Source organism: Ursus americanus, chromosome 14 (genome assembly GCF_024610735.1).
Source record: "Ursus americanus isolate L20-20 chromosome 14, mUrsAme1.1.p, whole genome shotgun sequence".
Taxonomy (NCBI): Eukaryota; Metazoa; Chordata; class Mammalia; order Carnivora; family Ursidae; genus Ursus; species Ursus americanus.
Window position 1 is genome coordinate 33636433 of NC_142140.1, and position 18475 is coordinate 33654907.

General features: G+C 37.9%; 1 protein-coding gene across 2 annotated transcripts in view; it reads left to right on the forward strand.

Annotated features, from left to right (window-relative positions):
* ERC2 (ELKS/RAB6-interacting/CAST family member 2) overlaps positions 1–18475 on the forward strand; it is an 858173-nt gene that overhangs the window by 311856 nt on the left and 527842 nt on the right. For both annotated transcript variants that reach the window (XM_087866956.1, XM_087866957.1), the window contains one exon: positions 15753–15920. In XM_087866956.1, coding sequence (XP_087723082.1) covers positions 15753–15920 — 168 coding nt within the window. The remainder of the gene's footprint in view (positions 1–15752; positions 15921–18475) is intronic.

Consider the following 18475-nt stretch of genomic DNA (forward strand, 5'->3'; position numbering starts at 1 on the left):
TTCAGAGTACATGTCCTTTACCTCTTTGGTTAGTTTTATTACTAGGTATCTTATTATTTTTGGTGCAGTTGGAAATGGCATTGATTCCTTAATTTCCCTTTCTGCTGCTTCATTATTTGTGTATAGAAATGCAACAGATTTCTGTACATTGATATTGTGTCCTGCGACTTTACTGAGTTCCTTTATAAGCTCTAGCAGTTTTTTGGTGAAGTCTCAGGTTTTTTTATATATAGTATCATGTCATATGCAAATAGTGAAAATTTTACTTCTTCCTTACTGATTTGGATTCCTTTTATTTCTTTTTGTTTTCTAATTGCTGTGGCTAGGACTTGTAGTACTATGTTGAATAAAAGTGGTGAGAGTGGATATCCCTGTCTTGTTCCTGACCTTAGGGGAAAAGCTCTCAGTTTTTTTCCATTAAGGATGTTGCTAGATGTGGGTTTTTCATATATGACCTTTATTATGTTGAGGTGTGTTCCCTCTAAGCCTACTTTGATGAGGGTGTTATCAGAAGTGGATATTAACTTTGTCAAATGCTTATTGCGAGTCTACTGGAATGATAATATGGTTCTTATCCTTTCTTTTATTGATGTGATATATCATGTCGATTGATTTGCGAATATTGAACCACTGTTGCCACCCAGGAATAAATCCCACTTGATCATGGTGAATGATTTTTTTAATGTATTGTTGAATTCTCATCACCAGCCTATCCCATGAGAATTCAACAATACATTAAGGAGGGCACATATTGCATGGTGCACTGGGTATTATATGCAAGTAATAAATTATGGAACTTTAAAAAAAATAAATTAAAAAATGTATTGTTGAATTCTGTTTATGCATATTTTTTTGAGGATTTTTAAATCTATGTTCATCAGAGACATTGGCCTATAGTTCTCTTTTTCAGTGGTGTCTTTGGTTTTGGTGTCAGGGTAATGCTGTCCTTACAGCATGAATTTGGAAGTTTTCCTTCATTTTCCATTTTTTTGAGAATAGTTTGAGAAGAATAGGTATTAATTCTTCTTTAAGTGTTTGATAGAATTTTTCTATGAAGCCATCTGGTCCTGTCACTTTTGGTCTCTTCTTTCCACTCAGAAAGTCCCTTTCATATTTCTTGCTGGGCTGGTTTAGTGGTCATGAACTACTTTAGTTTTTGTTTGTCTCAGAAGCTCTTTATCTTTCCTTCTATTCTTATCTCTCCTTCTATTCTAGCTTTGCTGGCTCGAGTATTCTTGGCTGCAGATTTTTCCCATTCAGCACTTCAGCACTTTGTATATATCATGCCACTCCCTTCTGTCTTGGAAAGTTTCTGCTGAAAAATCCCCTGCTAGCTTTATGGGTTTTCCTTTGTAAGTAACTGTCTACTTTTTTCATGCTGCTTTTAAAACTTTTTCTTTATCACTATATTTTGCCAATTTAATTACAAATGTCTTGGTGTGGATCTGCTTTTGTTGATTTTGATGGGAGTTCTCTCTGCCTCCTGGATCTGAATATCTGTTTCCTTCCCCAGATTAGGGGAGTTTTCAGCTATTATTTCTTCAATAAATGTTCTTCCCCCTTTTTTCTCTCTTTTTCTCTGGGACTCCTATAATATGAATGTTACTATGTTTGATGGAGTCACTGAGTTCCTTAAGTCTATTCTCGTTTTGCGTAATTCTGGTTTTTTTGTTTTGTTTTGTTTTTCCTCTTGTTCAGCTTGAGTACTTTCCATTACTCTGTCTTCTAGGTCACTAATTCACTCCTCTGCTTCTTCCATTGGGATTCATTCTATCAGGCATGTTTCTCATTTCTTTTATTGAGCCCTTTATCTCTGATATGTTATTCCTTATCTCTTTGTTAAGTGTCTCACTTTTGTCTTCCATTCTTAAGTTCAATGAATGTTCTTACAAATTCTCTATCACACATGTTACGTATCTGTTTTGCTTTGATCTCTGGCCATGACCTTGTCCTGTTCTTTCATTTAGGTTAAATTTCCCTGTCTTCTCATTTTGTCTAAGTCTCTGTGCCTGTTTCTCTGTGTTAGGAAAGTCAGCTACATCTCCTGTTCTTGAGGGTAATAGCCTTATGAAGAAGAGGTCCTGTAGTGCACTGCCATGTGGTGTCCCCTATTCCCCAGGGTCTGGCACTTCTGGGAATATCTCCAATGTGTGCTGCCTGTGCTCTGCTGTTTTGTCCTGGCCACTTTGTACTTTAGGTCAGTCATCTGCAGAGGCTCTTTTTGCTTGTTGTAGGCAGTGTTTGGACACTGGCCTGAATGGCATGTTTTAACTAAGTGTGCTCTGGTCTGCTTGTGAAAAGAGACCTGTCGCCATCACTGCTGGAACTCCCCCATAGGGAGATTTGGTGTGAGCAAGGGTTTGGGCTGATCTGGGGGAGGGGGCCTGCTCTGCTGGGACTGAGGCACGTGTGACTAGGTGTGGTTCCACTGGAGTGTGGAGTGTGGGGCTTGGTGTAAGCAAGCTAGGTAGTGAATGTCTGCACTGGGCTGGTTCCCAGAAGTGGACCTGTACTAATGCTGAGGGGCATGGGAGGGAAATCACATCAGCCAATTCCTTTGTTACCAGGGGTGTCTCTCAGTGAATGCTGTCTCTCTCGATGTGCTCCAATGTTCAGAGCATTTTAGAAATGGATAGAGAATAGAGTTATTATTTGCCACTGTGTAATATAATATATGGCTGCAAATAGTATATTTTATTTTTTATAATATATATCATTTATATGTAAATGTGTATTATATATAATTAATAGGTTAAGATATGAATTTGATGAGTCTAGCTTAAGAAGCTCTGTGTATAGCTATTACTCTTACTTGGCTTTGAACAATGTATTAATAATATATTAGATAAAGAGTCATAGCAGTTATAATATGTACCACCACAATAATTCTTCTAGGAAAGATTGTGCCCTTGCCTGTCTCTCTAACTGCAGCATTTCTGCCCTGAGAAGAGGTCAGTTGGAAAGGCAGATGATCAGTTGATTTTCTGGGAGCTCTGGGCCTGATTGGATTTACCTTACTCTAAGTTCCCCAGAGCAGTCAGTGGGATGCCCTAGTTAGCTTACAAGTGTAACTGACTAACATTAATTTAATCCTTGTTTTTAATCACCTATGCAACTGAGCATATAGTAGACATTTAATAAACTCTTACTTATTTGCCTATGTGTTCTTCCAGAAATATTCTATGTACACATAAGCACATATTCCTTCTGTAGTTACAAATTGGAAACATATTATACTGGAACCCACATTGCATTTTACATTTGGCTTTTGCAAATATTTTCTACAGTTTGCCTTTTGTCTTTTTTCATGAAGACATTTTCATTTTTATTTAATCTTATTTGTCTGTCTTTTCCTTTATGGTATTTAAGCTTTTTCTCTTGCTCAGAAAGTACTTCTATAGAGTACTCCCCCACTTATCTGCAGTTTTGCTTTCCATGGTTTCGGAAAGTAAATAGGAGCTTAATGGTATGTCACAGTGCCTATGTCACTCACCTCATTTCATCTCATCATGTAGGCATTTTATCAACTCACGTCATCACAAACAGAAGGGGGTGAGTATGATAGAAAAAATATTTTGAGAGAGAGAGAGGAGAGAGACCACAGTCACATAAGTTTTATTAAGTATATTGTTATAATTGTTATATTTTAACATTAGTCATTGTTATTAGTCTCTTACTGAGCCTAGTTTATAAATTAAACTTTATCATAGGTATCTATGTATAGGAAAAAACATAGTATATATAGAATTTGGTACTATCTGTGGTTTCAAGCATCGACCAGAGGTTTTGGAACATATCCCTGCAGATCAGAGGGGACTAATATACTTCAGAAATAAAAAGAAGAGCCCCCATATTTTTTTCTAGAATTTTCATGGTTTAATTTTTTTACATCTAATTCTTTATTAGGAATTTATTTTTGTGGTTAGGAGTTAGGTAAGGCATTATCTTTATTATTTTTGTAAGTGGGTGGTCAGTTTTCAGTCATTATTAATTAAATAATCCATATTTTCTTTATTGACTCTAAATCTCACTTTTATCATATATTAAATTTCCATAAGTATGGGGCATCTGGGTGTCTCAGTCAGTTGAGCATCCAACTCTTGATTTTGGCTCAGGTCATGATCTCAGGGTTGTGAGATTGAGCCCTGTGTAGTCTGCTTGAGGTTCTCTCTCTCCCTCTGCTCTCCCCCTGCTCTTCTCTCTCTCTGTCAAATAAATAAATAAATCTTTAAGTTTCCATAAGTATATGAATCAATTTTGGACTTCCTTTTTTTCTTTCTGCATCAATGCCAAACTCTTTTAATTACCAAAGTTTTAAAATATGTTTTAGTATCTGGATCACTCACTTTCAGGCATCATAAAAATTTGGGGTAGGTGATGACTTTAGACTTTGAACAGAATTGTGTTGGTTTATAGAGGTGGTACCTGAGTCCCTGAGAAGCAGGTGACTTCCCCAAAGGCCCCACCTCCAGGTGCCAGCAGAGCCATGAGTGAACCTGGAAGCAGACTGGTGGAGTGAATCTTGGACCAGAAGATAGGGCTTTAATGCAGTCTACTGAGTTAGCCTTACAAGCCCTCAGAGCTTCAGTATTTTTACTTGTAAACAATACCTCCCTTCCAGGTGGCCCTGAGAAATGCATAAGACACTCTGGTGCATCACCTAACACACTGTGAGGCACAGGTGACATCTTAAAAATATTTAATTAACTCTGAGCCAGGGCCTTCTGAATCTAATTCAGTGGTGCGTCCTCATTTCACCACACTCAAACATTTCATGTCTATGCCATGCCTTAATATTTGATGGCTCAAAGATACTCGAGAATAATCTTTCCTAAACATTTCTGAAGGATATTATTATATGTTCGTAGAAAAACAAGGGTTTTGCGGTTAAATAGATGCCAGAAAAGGTGAGTTATGTAAGATCTTTGTTATGGGATGTCAAAACATAGTGTGCTAATGTCTACCATAAATTAAGAGAGCTAGCCACATTTCCCCAGTTAGCTTGATCATGGAACACACCTCTATTCCTCCATTTAATATTTGCACAACACCCAGGAAGATTTCAAAGAATAAATACTGTTTACTTAGAGCAGGTTGTTTCACACTTGGGAAGAAAAGGAAATTCCTTTTAAAAGAGAAAAATGAAAAGAATGTTATAGACACTCAATATTGCTTAACGTAATAATTATTACTTATGTTACTTAATTAGGCACAAAGATAAGACTAGGCACGTCTATAACTCTTACAGAACTATGAAGCCAAATCAAAATTACACACTAAATGAAAATACAGTGCCAAAGCCTATAAAATTTAAATTAATGATATTAACTTTATATGGAAAAGGATTATTTGCTGGACATTAATTTATACTTGATATGACTATGATGCCAACCATTATGGCTCAGGTGCTAGTTCAGGAGGTCTGCATAGTGCTGTTCTGTGTGTTACCCTGCTTTCCTCACTGATTGCTGTTCCTGTAGTTCTGATGAACGCCTTGTTTACATGGCCACCATGATGTCCAATGGCAAAAATTTTAAGGGAACATATCAGAGAAATAAGAAGTCCTTCTGTGCTTTCTCCATTTTACCCCAAAGGAATCTTAAATGCAAACACAAAGGCAGATATTGAAATCTCTTAACAATTCTTGCTTATGAGGGGTTGTTTACATGATCCAGAATAAGTTCATTTTAACTTTTGAGATAATCATCAAAAAGAAAAGACAACATAAAACAACTCTTCAAGGAAACTCATGTATCCTTGAACACAAGTGCCCATCCTTCTGGAGTCTGGGTCTTGATTTAAGAGACATGACTTTAAAATATGGGTTTAATTCATTTTTAAATAAAATGACTACAGTTCCCAATTTCTCAGTCATTGACAAACAAGTCAAGTATACCTAGATGGAGATTATTTATTTGGATTTATTGAAAAGCACTGACCTTGAGATCACAAAATTATTCCTTAATCTTGGTACTAAATTCTCAGTGATTCAAGTTCTTTGGGCTTCAGTGATAGTTTAGAAAGTTCATGGTATATCTAAGTAGAACCAGTATTTTAAAATTTTATGTTAAAATGCATCTTCTTGTTTAAATATAATGTGCTTACTTGAAGGGAAGTTGCAATATGAATGATACATGGTGTTTTCTTAACTTGTTTTTTTGATAGTAGTGAATGTTTTGAAGATGGGGTTTTTAAATGTTAGGAGGTACTAAGATTGATAGCTTTGCAAATTGGTTTTAAGTATTTTGAATTTATAACTATCATCATGTTGCAAAATAACATTGACTTTGGAATGGCTTACTTCCTTTTGTAGTAATTCAAAAATATTATGACAGCTATAGTTTTATAGTGAGCATAAAAACCAGTGAGGTAAGTTCAATGAGGTAAGGTTAGTGTTGGAAGTTTTATTAACAAAAACTTTAAGTATTAACACATGAGTTACAATTCCCATGTGTTTTCAGAAATTTGCTGGAACTGAACTGAACATTAAATTTTGAACTTTGGACTAGTCACTTAAAACCACCTAATTTTAGTGTAAGAAGTAGCCAAAAACTTAAGTATGAAAACAGGCTTTATAAAGTTGGCTGGATTATTAACCCGCATATGATATGAATTCTTCCATGTGGGTGATACGAAGCACTCTTAACCAAGCATTGTTTTCTTCAAGTAGGTGGCATGTGGGTCTTGGGTAAAATTTTTTGACAGGTAGGTAAGACAAAATGCATCTTTACAACCTGAAAATCTCAACTGTGTTATTAACAAGCTGGTGATTGTAACTTAACTTTTATAAGCACAGCATGTGGTTATATAATACTAAATATCCCTGAATTTTATTTTTTGAGTTGAAATTGTATAAGGGAACAGACTTATAATTTAAGAGAAAGGTATATTGTAAATTATGAAGCACTTTATAATACAGCCATTATTGTTTCTTTTAGTGCTATCTAAATATCTTAAAATATAATATAGGTTTTTCCCTTGGTCAAATGCATAAGCTTTTGGTTGCTAAAGGAAAGCCAGCCCACAGAAGCAGAACCATATAGCCCGATTTTTCCCAGTCATTATCAGTCTACCGACTGCAGTGATCAACAGAACAGTAAATACATCATTGACATTTGTCTTGAGGAACTTAAGAGCCTTTTAGAAATGACCAAATCTCTTGCTACTCATGACTGTGTGGAGAAGAGAAACCTTAAAAATAAAGATAAAAAAACAGGAATCTTTTTAGGAAAGGGATATCTCTTGGTTTTCAACTGTATTGATGTCATCTTTTTACAAGTGTTTATTAACTTGGTCTCAAACAGTTGCATCTAAGTAGGAGTTAATCTGTAAGTGGGCAGTAGATATCCTAATTAGTCTTTTGGAGGAATGTAGATATAATTACAGGACTGCTTATCCACACATAAGTTAGACTGTAGTTCAGGTTCTATTGTCTTAGGGTCCTCCAAGTTATATAGCCATTTACCTTTGGATGTTTCCTTGCATCTCAGACTATGCATAACGTAATCTCAGACTCTTGGTTTCCTACCCCCAAGTCTGATTCTCCCTAGTCTTTCCCTGCACAGGCAATAATTGCATTATCTAAAGAGTTACTCCAGCCAGGAATTATTTTTGATTCCTTCCTTCCTTTCATCTCTATACATACAAACCCTCAGTTCTGCCAGCTGCCTTCTGATTGTATCTCAAAATATATCTCAAGTACAGCCATGGTCTTCCTCTCTATCACCTCCATCCTGGTTGTGGCAGCTACTGTCTCTCCTCTGGTTGACTGCTGTAGCTCCCTACCTGCCCCAGACTCTATTCCTGCCCCCTGTCTGTTCATACAACAGCACCCAACTGTCCCAGGCATGGCCAATAAAAAAGACTATTTGGCCTTTAATAATTTTACTTTCTGATTCAACAGGGTATTCTATATTCACCTTGTACATTTCTTTTTTTTTTTTTAAAGATTTTATTTATTTATGTGACAGAGAGACAGCCAGCGAGAGAGGGAACACAGTAGGGGAGAGGGAGAGGAAGAAGCAGGCTCCCAGCCGAGGAGCCTGATGTGGGACTCGATCCCAGAACGCCAGGATCACGCCCTGAGCCGAAGGCAGATGCTTAACAACTGCGCTACCCAGGCGCCCCCACCTTGTACATTTCTTGCCACAGATCTAAAATTAAGCATTTCTACCATGAAACTGATTTCTTTTAGTGAGATATGGTTTTTAAAGACCACAGTCTGGGCATTTTGGGTAGGTGCTCACACTTTTTCTAAACCTTTCTTTTTTAAAGATTATCTGTTTATTTGAGAGAGAGAGAGACTGAGAGAGAGAGAGAGAGAGAGAGAGAGAGGCATGAGTGGGGTGAGGGGCAGAGGAAGAAGCAGACTCCCTGCTGAGCAGGGTACCCAATGTGGGACTCAATCCTGGGACCCCAGGATCATGACCTGAGCCAAAGGCAGATGCTCGACTGACTGAGCCATCCAGGTACCCCTTTCTAAGCCTCTTTAATGGACAAAGCTAGAAAATAATTTTTTTAAAAGAGAATATACATCATCTGTTCATACTTATTAGTATTACAAGCCTTTTTTTTATGACCCAGATTTATTCAAAATTATCTTGAAAGCAGTGGAGCAGGTATAAAGCACAACGGATTTAAAGATCAATGAAGACCATTTAGTGTTCCAAGATTGCACAGTAAAGAGCAGCTATTGGTTAAATAAACCATTTTACTGAATACCAAAGTGTCTCTCCAGGTTTGATTTATAATAGCCGATATTTGCTAAATCACGAATTTTATTATTTTGTGTATATGCACATATACATTTTTACCAATAAATAAAAATATCCACAAATTAGCCTTTTGTTGTTCCAGTTTTTTATAAATATTTTACATAGGCTTTTAGATTTTATATTTGTATTACTTCCCACTTATTCTAAAAATTGTGTTACTGATGATATTGACATAATACTTGTTTGCTCTACCGCACCCCCAACTTCACAAATATGTGGTTCAATAACTCATAGACCTGATGGCCTTGTTAAAATGCTGTATCTCTGACCTAGAACAATGCATGCTACAAAATCGATTCTTTTTTTTTTTTTAAAGATTTTGTTTATTTATTCGACAGAGACAGAGACAGCCAGCGAGAGAGGGAACATAAGCAGGGGGAGTGGGAGAGGAAGAAGCAGGCTCATAGTGGAGGAGCCTGATGCGAGGCTCGATTCCATAATGCCAGGATCGCGCCCTGAGCCGAAGGCAGACGCTTAACCGCTGTGCCACCCAGGCGCCCCTACAAAATCGATTCTTAATATTTGTTAAATGAATGTGTAATTCTAGTTACTGTAGATTTAAAAAAAAAAAAAAGCTCCTACAGAGAGGAGAAATCTGAAATCAAAATAGCTGCAGAAATCCAAGAGTAGAAGGGCATAACTCAACCAAGCGTAGCATAAGAGATGGACATAGTCTCATCTATATAGCTGGTGTATGATGGTGCAGCTGCTGAAGGACTTTTTTTCTGAAAGGCAACTTTTGCTATAATTAAGGATTGGTATAAAAAGAGTTTTTGAAAAGTAATGATTATTCTGAATTCTTCTCTTCAACAAGACTCCAGAAAGACCGTGCTAACAGAATCACAAAGCCAGTTAGATCATTGACAATCATGTGGTTCTCTTTGGTAAAGATCAGTAACCTCTGATGGTTAGACAAAGGAAGGCTGTAGGATTCCCACCCCATGACCTTGCCTTTAGGTAGTACATCACAACCTCTCAGAGTGCTCCTTCAAGTTCCAGCTGTCTATCCTTTTGAGGCCACAAATGGTTTACACTAGCTAGGTCAATGCGATGATATTTTCTGGGTAGAGCTCAGCCAACCTTGTTAGCTGTTGGGCCATAATCCTCCCTGAAGCATTTACATGCAGGGGATATTGAAATCTAAAGTTTGAAATTTTTGTGCTTACTAGTCATAGACCTTCACTGTTCAATATGGTAGCTATGAGCCATGTGTGGCTATTGAGCACCTGAATCGTGGCTAGTCCTAATTGAGATATGCTGAAAGGGTAAAATAAATGTTGGATTTTGAAGAAGACAGAATGTGAAATACCTCATTAATATTTTTCATATTGATTACAGGTCAAATAATGTTTTGGACATAGTGGGTCAAATTATATATTATTAAAAGTAATTTTACCTGTTTATTTTTACTTTTTTTACATGGCTACTAGGAAATTTATAATTACAGATATGGCTTGCATCATATCTCCATTGGACAAACCGTCTTAAATCTTGCTCCTGGAAGAGTAGGAGTACTTGTGTAGCATTTCTAGCCAATCCACACATCTCAAACACCACTCACATCACCAAGGAAAAATCACTCCTCACATCAATTATGTTAATTGACCAAATTTCAGGTGTTCGTCAAATATAAAGAATATCTTGGAACTTTTGGTAGCTGACTCTGGCATGTCAGCTTTTAATTAAAGTCTTTCATAGGCTAATTAACTACCCCTGGAGAATTTATTTCCAGTTGGGAAATACACCCATCCACCCACCTACCCTTATACCCCTCCACACATACACACACATATCATACAGTGTATGCTGAAATATTTTAAAATAAATGACAGACAATATAATACCCTGCTACATGTTAGAGCACAAAATCTTACTTGCTGAGTCTCCACTTTTCCTGAGGGCTGCTGATTAGCAACCTTTATTGCATTCCTACAGTATATAAATCACTGGGTTAGTAGTTGTAGAAAGCAGAATAGTATAATAACAATAGCAAAGATTTATTGAGTGTTTCTAGGTGCCAGGCACTGTGCTAAGTGCATTGCATGTTATTTAATTTAATCCTCAAAATAACTTGATGAAGGAGGTATTGTTATTATCCTCATTTTGCTTCTAACACCTTATTGTGTTCCTGACATTTGGAAGACCTGTGGGTAAGTCCATGGCCATTACCATGATTGCTTGAACATATATATTTGCAATGCAGAGACTTTCGCAAAACAGAGTTGTCCACTTGGGCCACTTGTCTCTACAAATGGAAGTTCAAACCAACGTGCTTTAGGGGATTCTTCCTCTTTGATCTCTTTCTCTCTGCTCCCAAGATCTTGACCTTTGGCCCTAGTGTCCACTCCCCAGGGTTCTGCTACTTGCTCTTTTTAGCTCTGTCCTTGGCTTTCTGTCATTCCCCCCCCCCTTCTTTGGATTTAGAGTTAAAGGGATAGGGGAAAGTAGATTTTGAGGTCCTACAGTAAAGGGAGGAATAATGGCCCTTTTTCTTTTAGGTTTATAGCAATCTCTAAGACCAACATACCTTTCTAGTTTTAAGGTTCTTACTCCTAAGCAAAACCAGTGGAAATTATAATAATTTCCTAGTGGCTTGACAGATTATACTATAAGTCCAACCCATGTTGAGGGTGAGGATTAGAGCAGCAGAAGGTAGGGAGTGATCCTGTTTCTCATGGTCATTTGGATCCAGATTTATGGGGGTTCTGCCATCTTGTAGCTCCACCATCTGGAAAATGTAGCCTTCAAGATCTCTGAGTAAGGTAAAGAGTGTGGGGATGGATGGACAGGAAGTGGCATATGTCACTTCTACTTACATTTCATGAATAAAACACATACCCCCATCTTCCTGCAAGGGGCTGGGAAGGGAGAGCTTCCCTGGATTCAGGAAGGAAAGGAGAATTGGATATGAGTGAGAACTAGTGGTTACCACTACAGTAAGTTTTCAATTTTAGGTTATTTTTAGTGTTTGTGTCTTTGGAGGCTGTGTACATTATGCATACTTTCAACTTGAAACTGTCTCCCCATTTGAATGATTGCAAGTTGAATCAAATTCAAATATACCCTTAATCCAAGTCTGCTATTAGGAAAAACAAACAAATGAAATTTTGAATGTGAAATAAAACTATATTGGGAGTTCTGTGAGTGTTCCAGTTTCATATTCTTTTAAAGTTGTTCTTTGTGATAGTGTGTTTATTCAATTCCTGAAGTGTTGTCAAGTAAGTAGTATTTAATCTGTGAAAATTTTCAAGTGGCCCCTTTTTCCCCTCTCAAGGGCTTTTTTTTTTCCCCCTCAAGTGTTGCTGTAGTCATTTTAAGATTGAAATGAACCATTTGATTTTTAAAAATTATTTATGGCACATCAAGTAGCACTTAGTGTTTGGTCACAACATTGAAACTGTTTCTGAAGCCTGTGTAAAATACAGCAGAAAGGTTGGGAGGCTTATGTATAGCACTTCTAGAAACATACCTCACCATTGGAACTGCTTATAATTCCTGGGTGCTGACATAAAGATTAATAATATTTAACTCTGATTTTGGCAATTTTTGCCAATTTTATTGCCATGACCCTTTTCTTTCAAGTTATTACCTGGAGCTGAAGTGATAAATGTTTCATGTTTTATACTGTCAGATAAAAGGTTAAATTTTCATACGTTACATGCTCTTACACACACACACACACACACACATGCTCTTACACACACACACACACACACACACACACACACACAAATACACATACACTGGATCAGAAGGGTATGAGTAATCCTAAAATGAAAAGATTGTCCTAGTTTTAACATTAGGTGACTCGTTCCCACGCGGTTAAGTCATATGTAAAAATTGGAAATTCAACCTATGGGTCTTTGTGCGCTGACTATATCATACACTTCTAATTTTCTTTTGTTTTTCTGGGAAATGATGGTGCTCTTTGCCTTGCCAAGTTTTATTATTGAGTCAACTGCCAAAGTTTAAGAGAGAGAGAGTCAAGGCCCTTAAAATTATTTGGTGTTGAGTGAAGAGGCAGAGAAAGGTATTTCATATTCCCAAACATTTTAACTTTTATGTCTCTACCTGATGTTGGAATATAATCTAACCTTGAAGGCTTTTCTGATTCTTTTATAAATGATGTACACTGTTGAGTGAAGTCTGAATATTCGTGAGGAGAACTCCATTTGAAACTATATATTCTAATTTTTAATCGATTGTATTCTTTCTTTCCTGATCTTCCCTGTATTTAAACTTTTGCACATCAGGAGGCCTGTGTGCCTGCTTGTGGTTTTTGCACCATCTGGAAGTTAAAATTTGATTTTAGAAATGATGTCATACTTGCTTACTGCAAACTGGGCTAATGTTGGTTGAGAATTGGATGCGGTTCAGGTCAAAGTTTTATTTAAAAAAAAAAAATCCTTAAACCTTGTGTCTTGATTCTAGGACACTGCAAAGCCATAAGCGTAGCCTGAAGTGATTGAAGGTCATGATTCAAATTCCTTTGAAGCTAATAAATGTATTGGGGTGCATGGAAAATAAACTCCCAAACAGAAGACCATCTAGAGTTTGGGTGTTGCGAGCAGTGTGTTGATCATGGCCATCCTTGCTCTCTATTTTACTCCTGGAGAAACATTCTTACACCTAGGGTTTTGTCTCTTCTAGGCTCAGGAAGATGTGGCAGGGCACTAATAGATCACACATGGCAAGAAGGCACAGTAAATGTTAAGCATATTATTTATCAAGTCTCTTTTTCTAAACTCTCTCCAGCACCACTTACTACCTCCCATATTGTAATTTATTTATATCACAGTTTTGGATGTTGAGTGTTTCCTGTAGTCCAGATATAGACCATCCATCTTTGATAGCTAGAATGCAGGGCTAATGGGACCACAATTTCTTTTCAAATTCACACTGAGTTCTGGTCAGCCGGTGGGAAATCTCTACAATCGAATGTAACTCCTTATAACCACTACTATAATCTGGAGTGCCACCCTTTATGTATAAACTAAAAATCACATTTCTCTTTTTGCCAGATAGGATGAACCCCCAAAGAGAAGTACTGATGTTATTCTAGGTTGGTAGATGGAGATGACTTTAAACAAAGGCCACTTGAGAATCTGGGATGCTTAAGCTTTAGTGCAGCTGGCATGAATTTCATTTACTGGCAAGAGAAAATCCCCAGGACATGGGTATCCCCTTCACTTCCCAGCTCCTAGATTTCTATGGCCCTTATGTAAGAAGAGGCAGAGCCATCAGATATTTAAGGAATATGCTGTTTTCACCTTGTGCGGTCACAGGGTGACCATGTCCATCTTGTCTCGAATGTGGTTAGGGTCCTTCTGCCAACTGGGCTTCAAGCACTTGTTTCACCCCTTTCCTTGCTGGGACCTCTTCTCTGGGACAGAAACTGGAGAAACTTTGGTGCTCCTTTCTTGGAAAGGGGTAAGAAAAGGAGTTTCTACTCTGACAGCTTTTTTGTTTCTAATCATCATCCTTCCCTGATGCGTTCTACCGAAGACTGATTCTTTTTTTTTTTTTTTTAAGATTTTATTTATTTATTCGACAGAGATAGAGACAGCCAGCGAGAGAGGGAACACAAGCAGGGGGAGTGGGAGAGGAAGAAGCAGGCTCATAGCGAAGGAGCCTGATGTGGGGCTCGATCCCACAACGCCGGGATCACGCCCTGAGCCGAAGGCAGACGCCTAACCGCTGTGCCACCCAGGCGCCCCCGAAGACTGATTCTTGTCTTTAAAATAATAAAATGTCAGGCACTTGGGGGTTCCAACCTTTTTGTTCTGTGGATAGGGAAACTGAGGCTGGAGGCTGTTGGGGGAGTTATTTGTCCTGATTCTCATAGCTAGATAGAAGCAGAATCCAGCCTAAAACCAAAGTGTCCTTTCCAGTGTTCCAAGTTGCCTTTTGAGTCTGTGTCCTGATAGTATTTACATATCTATTTATTTTGGCTTACTATGGTATTCCTGCCTCTTTTTTTTTTTTTTTAATTTTTCGTGTGAGTGTGTGTGTGTGTGTGTGTGTTTTCATCCAACTTTTACTTGCTGGTAGTATAATAGAAAAATGCTCAACAAGATTTGTGATGAGATGCAGCAGACCCTTAATTACCTCTATTCCATTTCTTCTTCCCCAAGACAACCTGTTTTAACTCTTTTTGCCTGGTTGTTTTGATATCTCTAAGTAACATGCTTACCTCACTACTTTTTGATTGTTGATGTAGCTACTGTCTATCAGATTTCTGGTATGGAGGGTGAGGATTAATCTTCCATTATTCCCAACTCGCACATCACCCGTGTAAACTTTTTTTTTTGCACATGGTCTTCAGAATATTAAGTCTAAAAAATAAAGCTTATGTTTCTGCACTTTATTACTGACATTTGAAAAGCAGTAATTGTAATAATCTAATTTTTGAGCTAAGGTAGAAATAGGATTTTTTTGTATCTCTTTTTTTTTCTTTAGTATTTGGAAAGCAGTCTTTCATAACACTGCAGAGTGGTAATTTCCATAGCATTTCCTTCCTCTTGGCAACCTGTATTTTTCTAATGCAGGAGTGTTTCTCTGCTTGTCAGTCTTGTTCTTCCAGATGTCCGTGGCATGGCTCATTGTGTTCTCCATACTCCTGGAGGATGCTGCAGAGCATGAGCAGTGTTCTGCCCTCCCTGCACAACGGAGTATCAGTGTGCTTTGTTTTCCAGCTTATGGATTCGCAACAGGGAGACATACTACTATTTCATGACACATTATGTTTCATATATACCTTATATTTTAAAAAGTGTCACTGTTCAGATACATACACAACAGGACTTTAAAGTAGATACAGGCTGTTAAAGCACATGGCATTGAGATGAGCATGAGCAATGGTTTGACCATGCTGTGCTGAAAAGGTACACTGATGCCCCACTCCCCGCCAGGACGTGATTGATGGTTACTGATGACCGCTGTGTAAAACTGCCCCTTCTTTCTTTTTCCTGACCTCAGGTAGATGCACTGAGGTTACGATTGGAGGAGAAAGAATCTTTTCTCAATAAAAAAACAAAACAGCTGCAGGACCTCACGGAAGAGAAGGGGACACTGGCTGGAGAGATTCGAGACATGAAGGATATGTTAGAAGTGAAGGAAAGAAAAATCAATGTGCTTCAGAAGAAGGTGAGTAACTGACATAAGCCAAAGTTAGATTGGGGATTGGTATCATCCATGTGTTGTCATTTCAGAGAAATTTTTGAGCATATGGAAGAGAAGAAACTTTTTTTAAGCTTTTAGATTAGGAAGTGTAAACTTTTAATGTACTGGTATTTAACTTACTGTTGGTTGTATCATGCCATTTTTAGCCTGGCCTGATGAATTTTCTGTTTGATTACCTGAAAACTAAATAGTGATGATTCTTTTTATATTTTCCAGCTGAAACATATAGATAATTATACAAATTTATATATACATCTAAAATAATAACAAGTCTGAAAAGTTAATTATTTTTCCTTATGGAGGGTTGAGCAATGTATTCTGTGGGTCTTAAAGATATTTTAGATGCCTTTTTTATTTATGTAAATTTTAGTACATCTTACCTTGCTGAACCCATACTGATTTTTTTTTTTTTTGGTGGGGGGGGGGAGGACTAACGTTTACACCTGTTACTTAATTGGAATCAGTGAGAGAATATATAATAAGTTCTGACTACAGTCACCTAACACAGAAGATGCTTGATCTAGCTAGGGCCCTTCTTTCCTTTTTTCCTTTAGCAGCTCATTTTTTCTATTGTAGGGGATCCAGATGTGGGGAATGCCCTCTGATTTTTTTTTTTTAATTCCCATTTGCTACCAGCATGGAAACTGGGCAGGAACCAATGGTAGGCAAGAGGAGCCAGCTGAACGGGATGCTGCCGCAGACAGACATGTTGCTGGGCACCCATGCTGCAGCTGCAGATGAATGGCCCCTCCTTCTGGTGTCTTTTGCCACTATCATCTTCCACCTTGTTTATATCAACAGCATCCTAGCTGTTTTTCGTTTTCACCCTTACCTTTCCTATAGGCTGCTCTGAACATAAAAGCCAGAGTAGGCCTTTTAAAAGATAAAACATTTTATATCACTCTGATCAAAACTCTCTAGTCATAATAGCCACCTACATAATTTTGCAAAATTAAAATCATTCAAACTTTATTGAGAATTTCTGAATGAGCATGAAACCAAGGCCAGGTCTCTTCTGGGCATGGGGCCCTATGCAGCTACACAAGTCGCATGCCCATGAAGCCTCCCCCAGCCCCTGTGGCTTCCATCCTCACTCTCAGGGTATTGGTGCTCTGATGGGTCATATTATTAATTCATTTCAGTCGAGATCTTTACATACAAGGCCCTGGTAATTTGATTTCCCCTTTGCAGCTATAGCTAATTAATACAGATATTTAGAAGAGAGCTCAGAAGACATGACCGAAGACCCTTGAATCAATGGGGCTGTCAAGGGAAGATGGGACTAACAGAGAGACAGAGTGGCAGTTCTTGGAGCAGGTACTAAGGATTCAAAAGAAAACTTCTCAGTTAAAATCCCCAGTAGTGAATAATGATGAAAGCTGACATTTATTGAACTTATGTTGAACACTGTATGCTGGATACTTTGCTATGCTAGTTACATGTACTGTTTACTTATTTTTTACCACAATCCTATGAGGCAGGTATAGTTGTTAACCCCAGGAAACTGAAGGACTGTGGTAGGCTTGCCCAAGGTTATGCAACCTAGACACAAGTTTTTTTGGTTTTTTGTCTTTGAGAAAATAGAATAAAATCGTAATTGCAAGTTAAGAGAATAAGCCTCATTTTCCTTTGGACCTCAAGTTGTTTTTTTTTTTTTTAATATTTTTTTATTATAGTATGTTAGTCACCATACAGTACATCCCTGGTTTCTGATGTAAAGTTCGATGATTCATTAGTTGCGTAAAACACCCAGTGCACCATGCAATACATGCCCTCTTTACTACCCATCACCGGTCTATCCCACTCCCCCACCCCCTCCCCTCCCCTCCGAAGCCCTCAGTTTGTTTCTCAGAGTCCATAGTCTCTCATGCTTCACTCCCCCCTCTGATTACCCCCTTTCTTTATCCCTTTCTTCTCCTACTGATCTTCCTAGTTCTTATGTTCCATAGATGAGAGAAACCATATGATAATTGTCTTTCTCTGCTTGACTTATTTCACTTAGCATTATCTCCTCCAGTGCCGCCCATGTTGCAGCAAATGTTGAGAAATCGTTCTTTTTGATAGCTGAATAATATTCCATTGTATATATGGACCACAACTTCTTAATCCAGTCATCTGTTGAAGGGCATCTTGGCTCCTTCCACGATTTAGCTATTGTGGACAGAGCTGCTATGAACATTGGGGTGCATATGGCCCTTCTCTTCACTACGTCTGTATCTTTGGGGTAAATACCCAGTAGTGCAATGGCTGGATCATAGGGTAGCTCAATTTTTAACTTTTTAAGGGACTGCCACACTGTTTTCCAGAGTGGCTGCCACCAACAACGTAGGAGGGACCCCCTTTCTCCACATCCTCTCCAACAATTGTTGTTTCTTGCCTTGTCAATTTTTGCCATTCTAACTGATGTAAGGTGGTATCTTAGTGTGGTTTTGATTTGAATTTCCCTGATGGCTATTGATGGACCTCAAGTTTTATGATGATGACACCAGGTGTCAATCAATGAAGAACATCACAGTTGC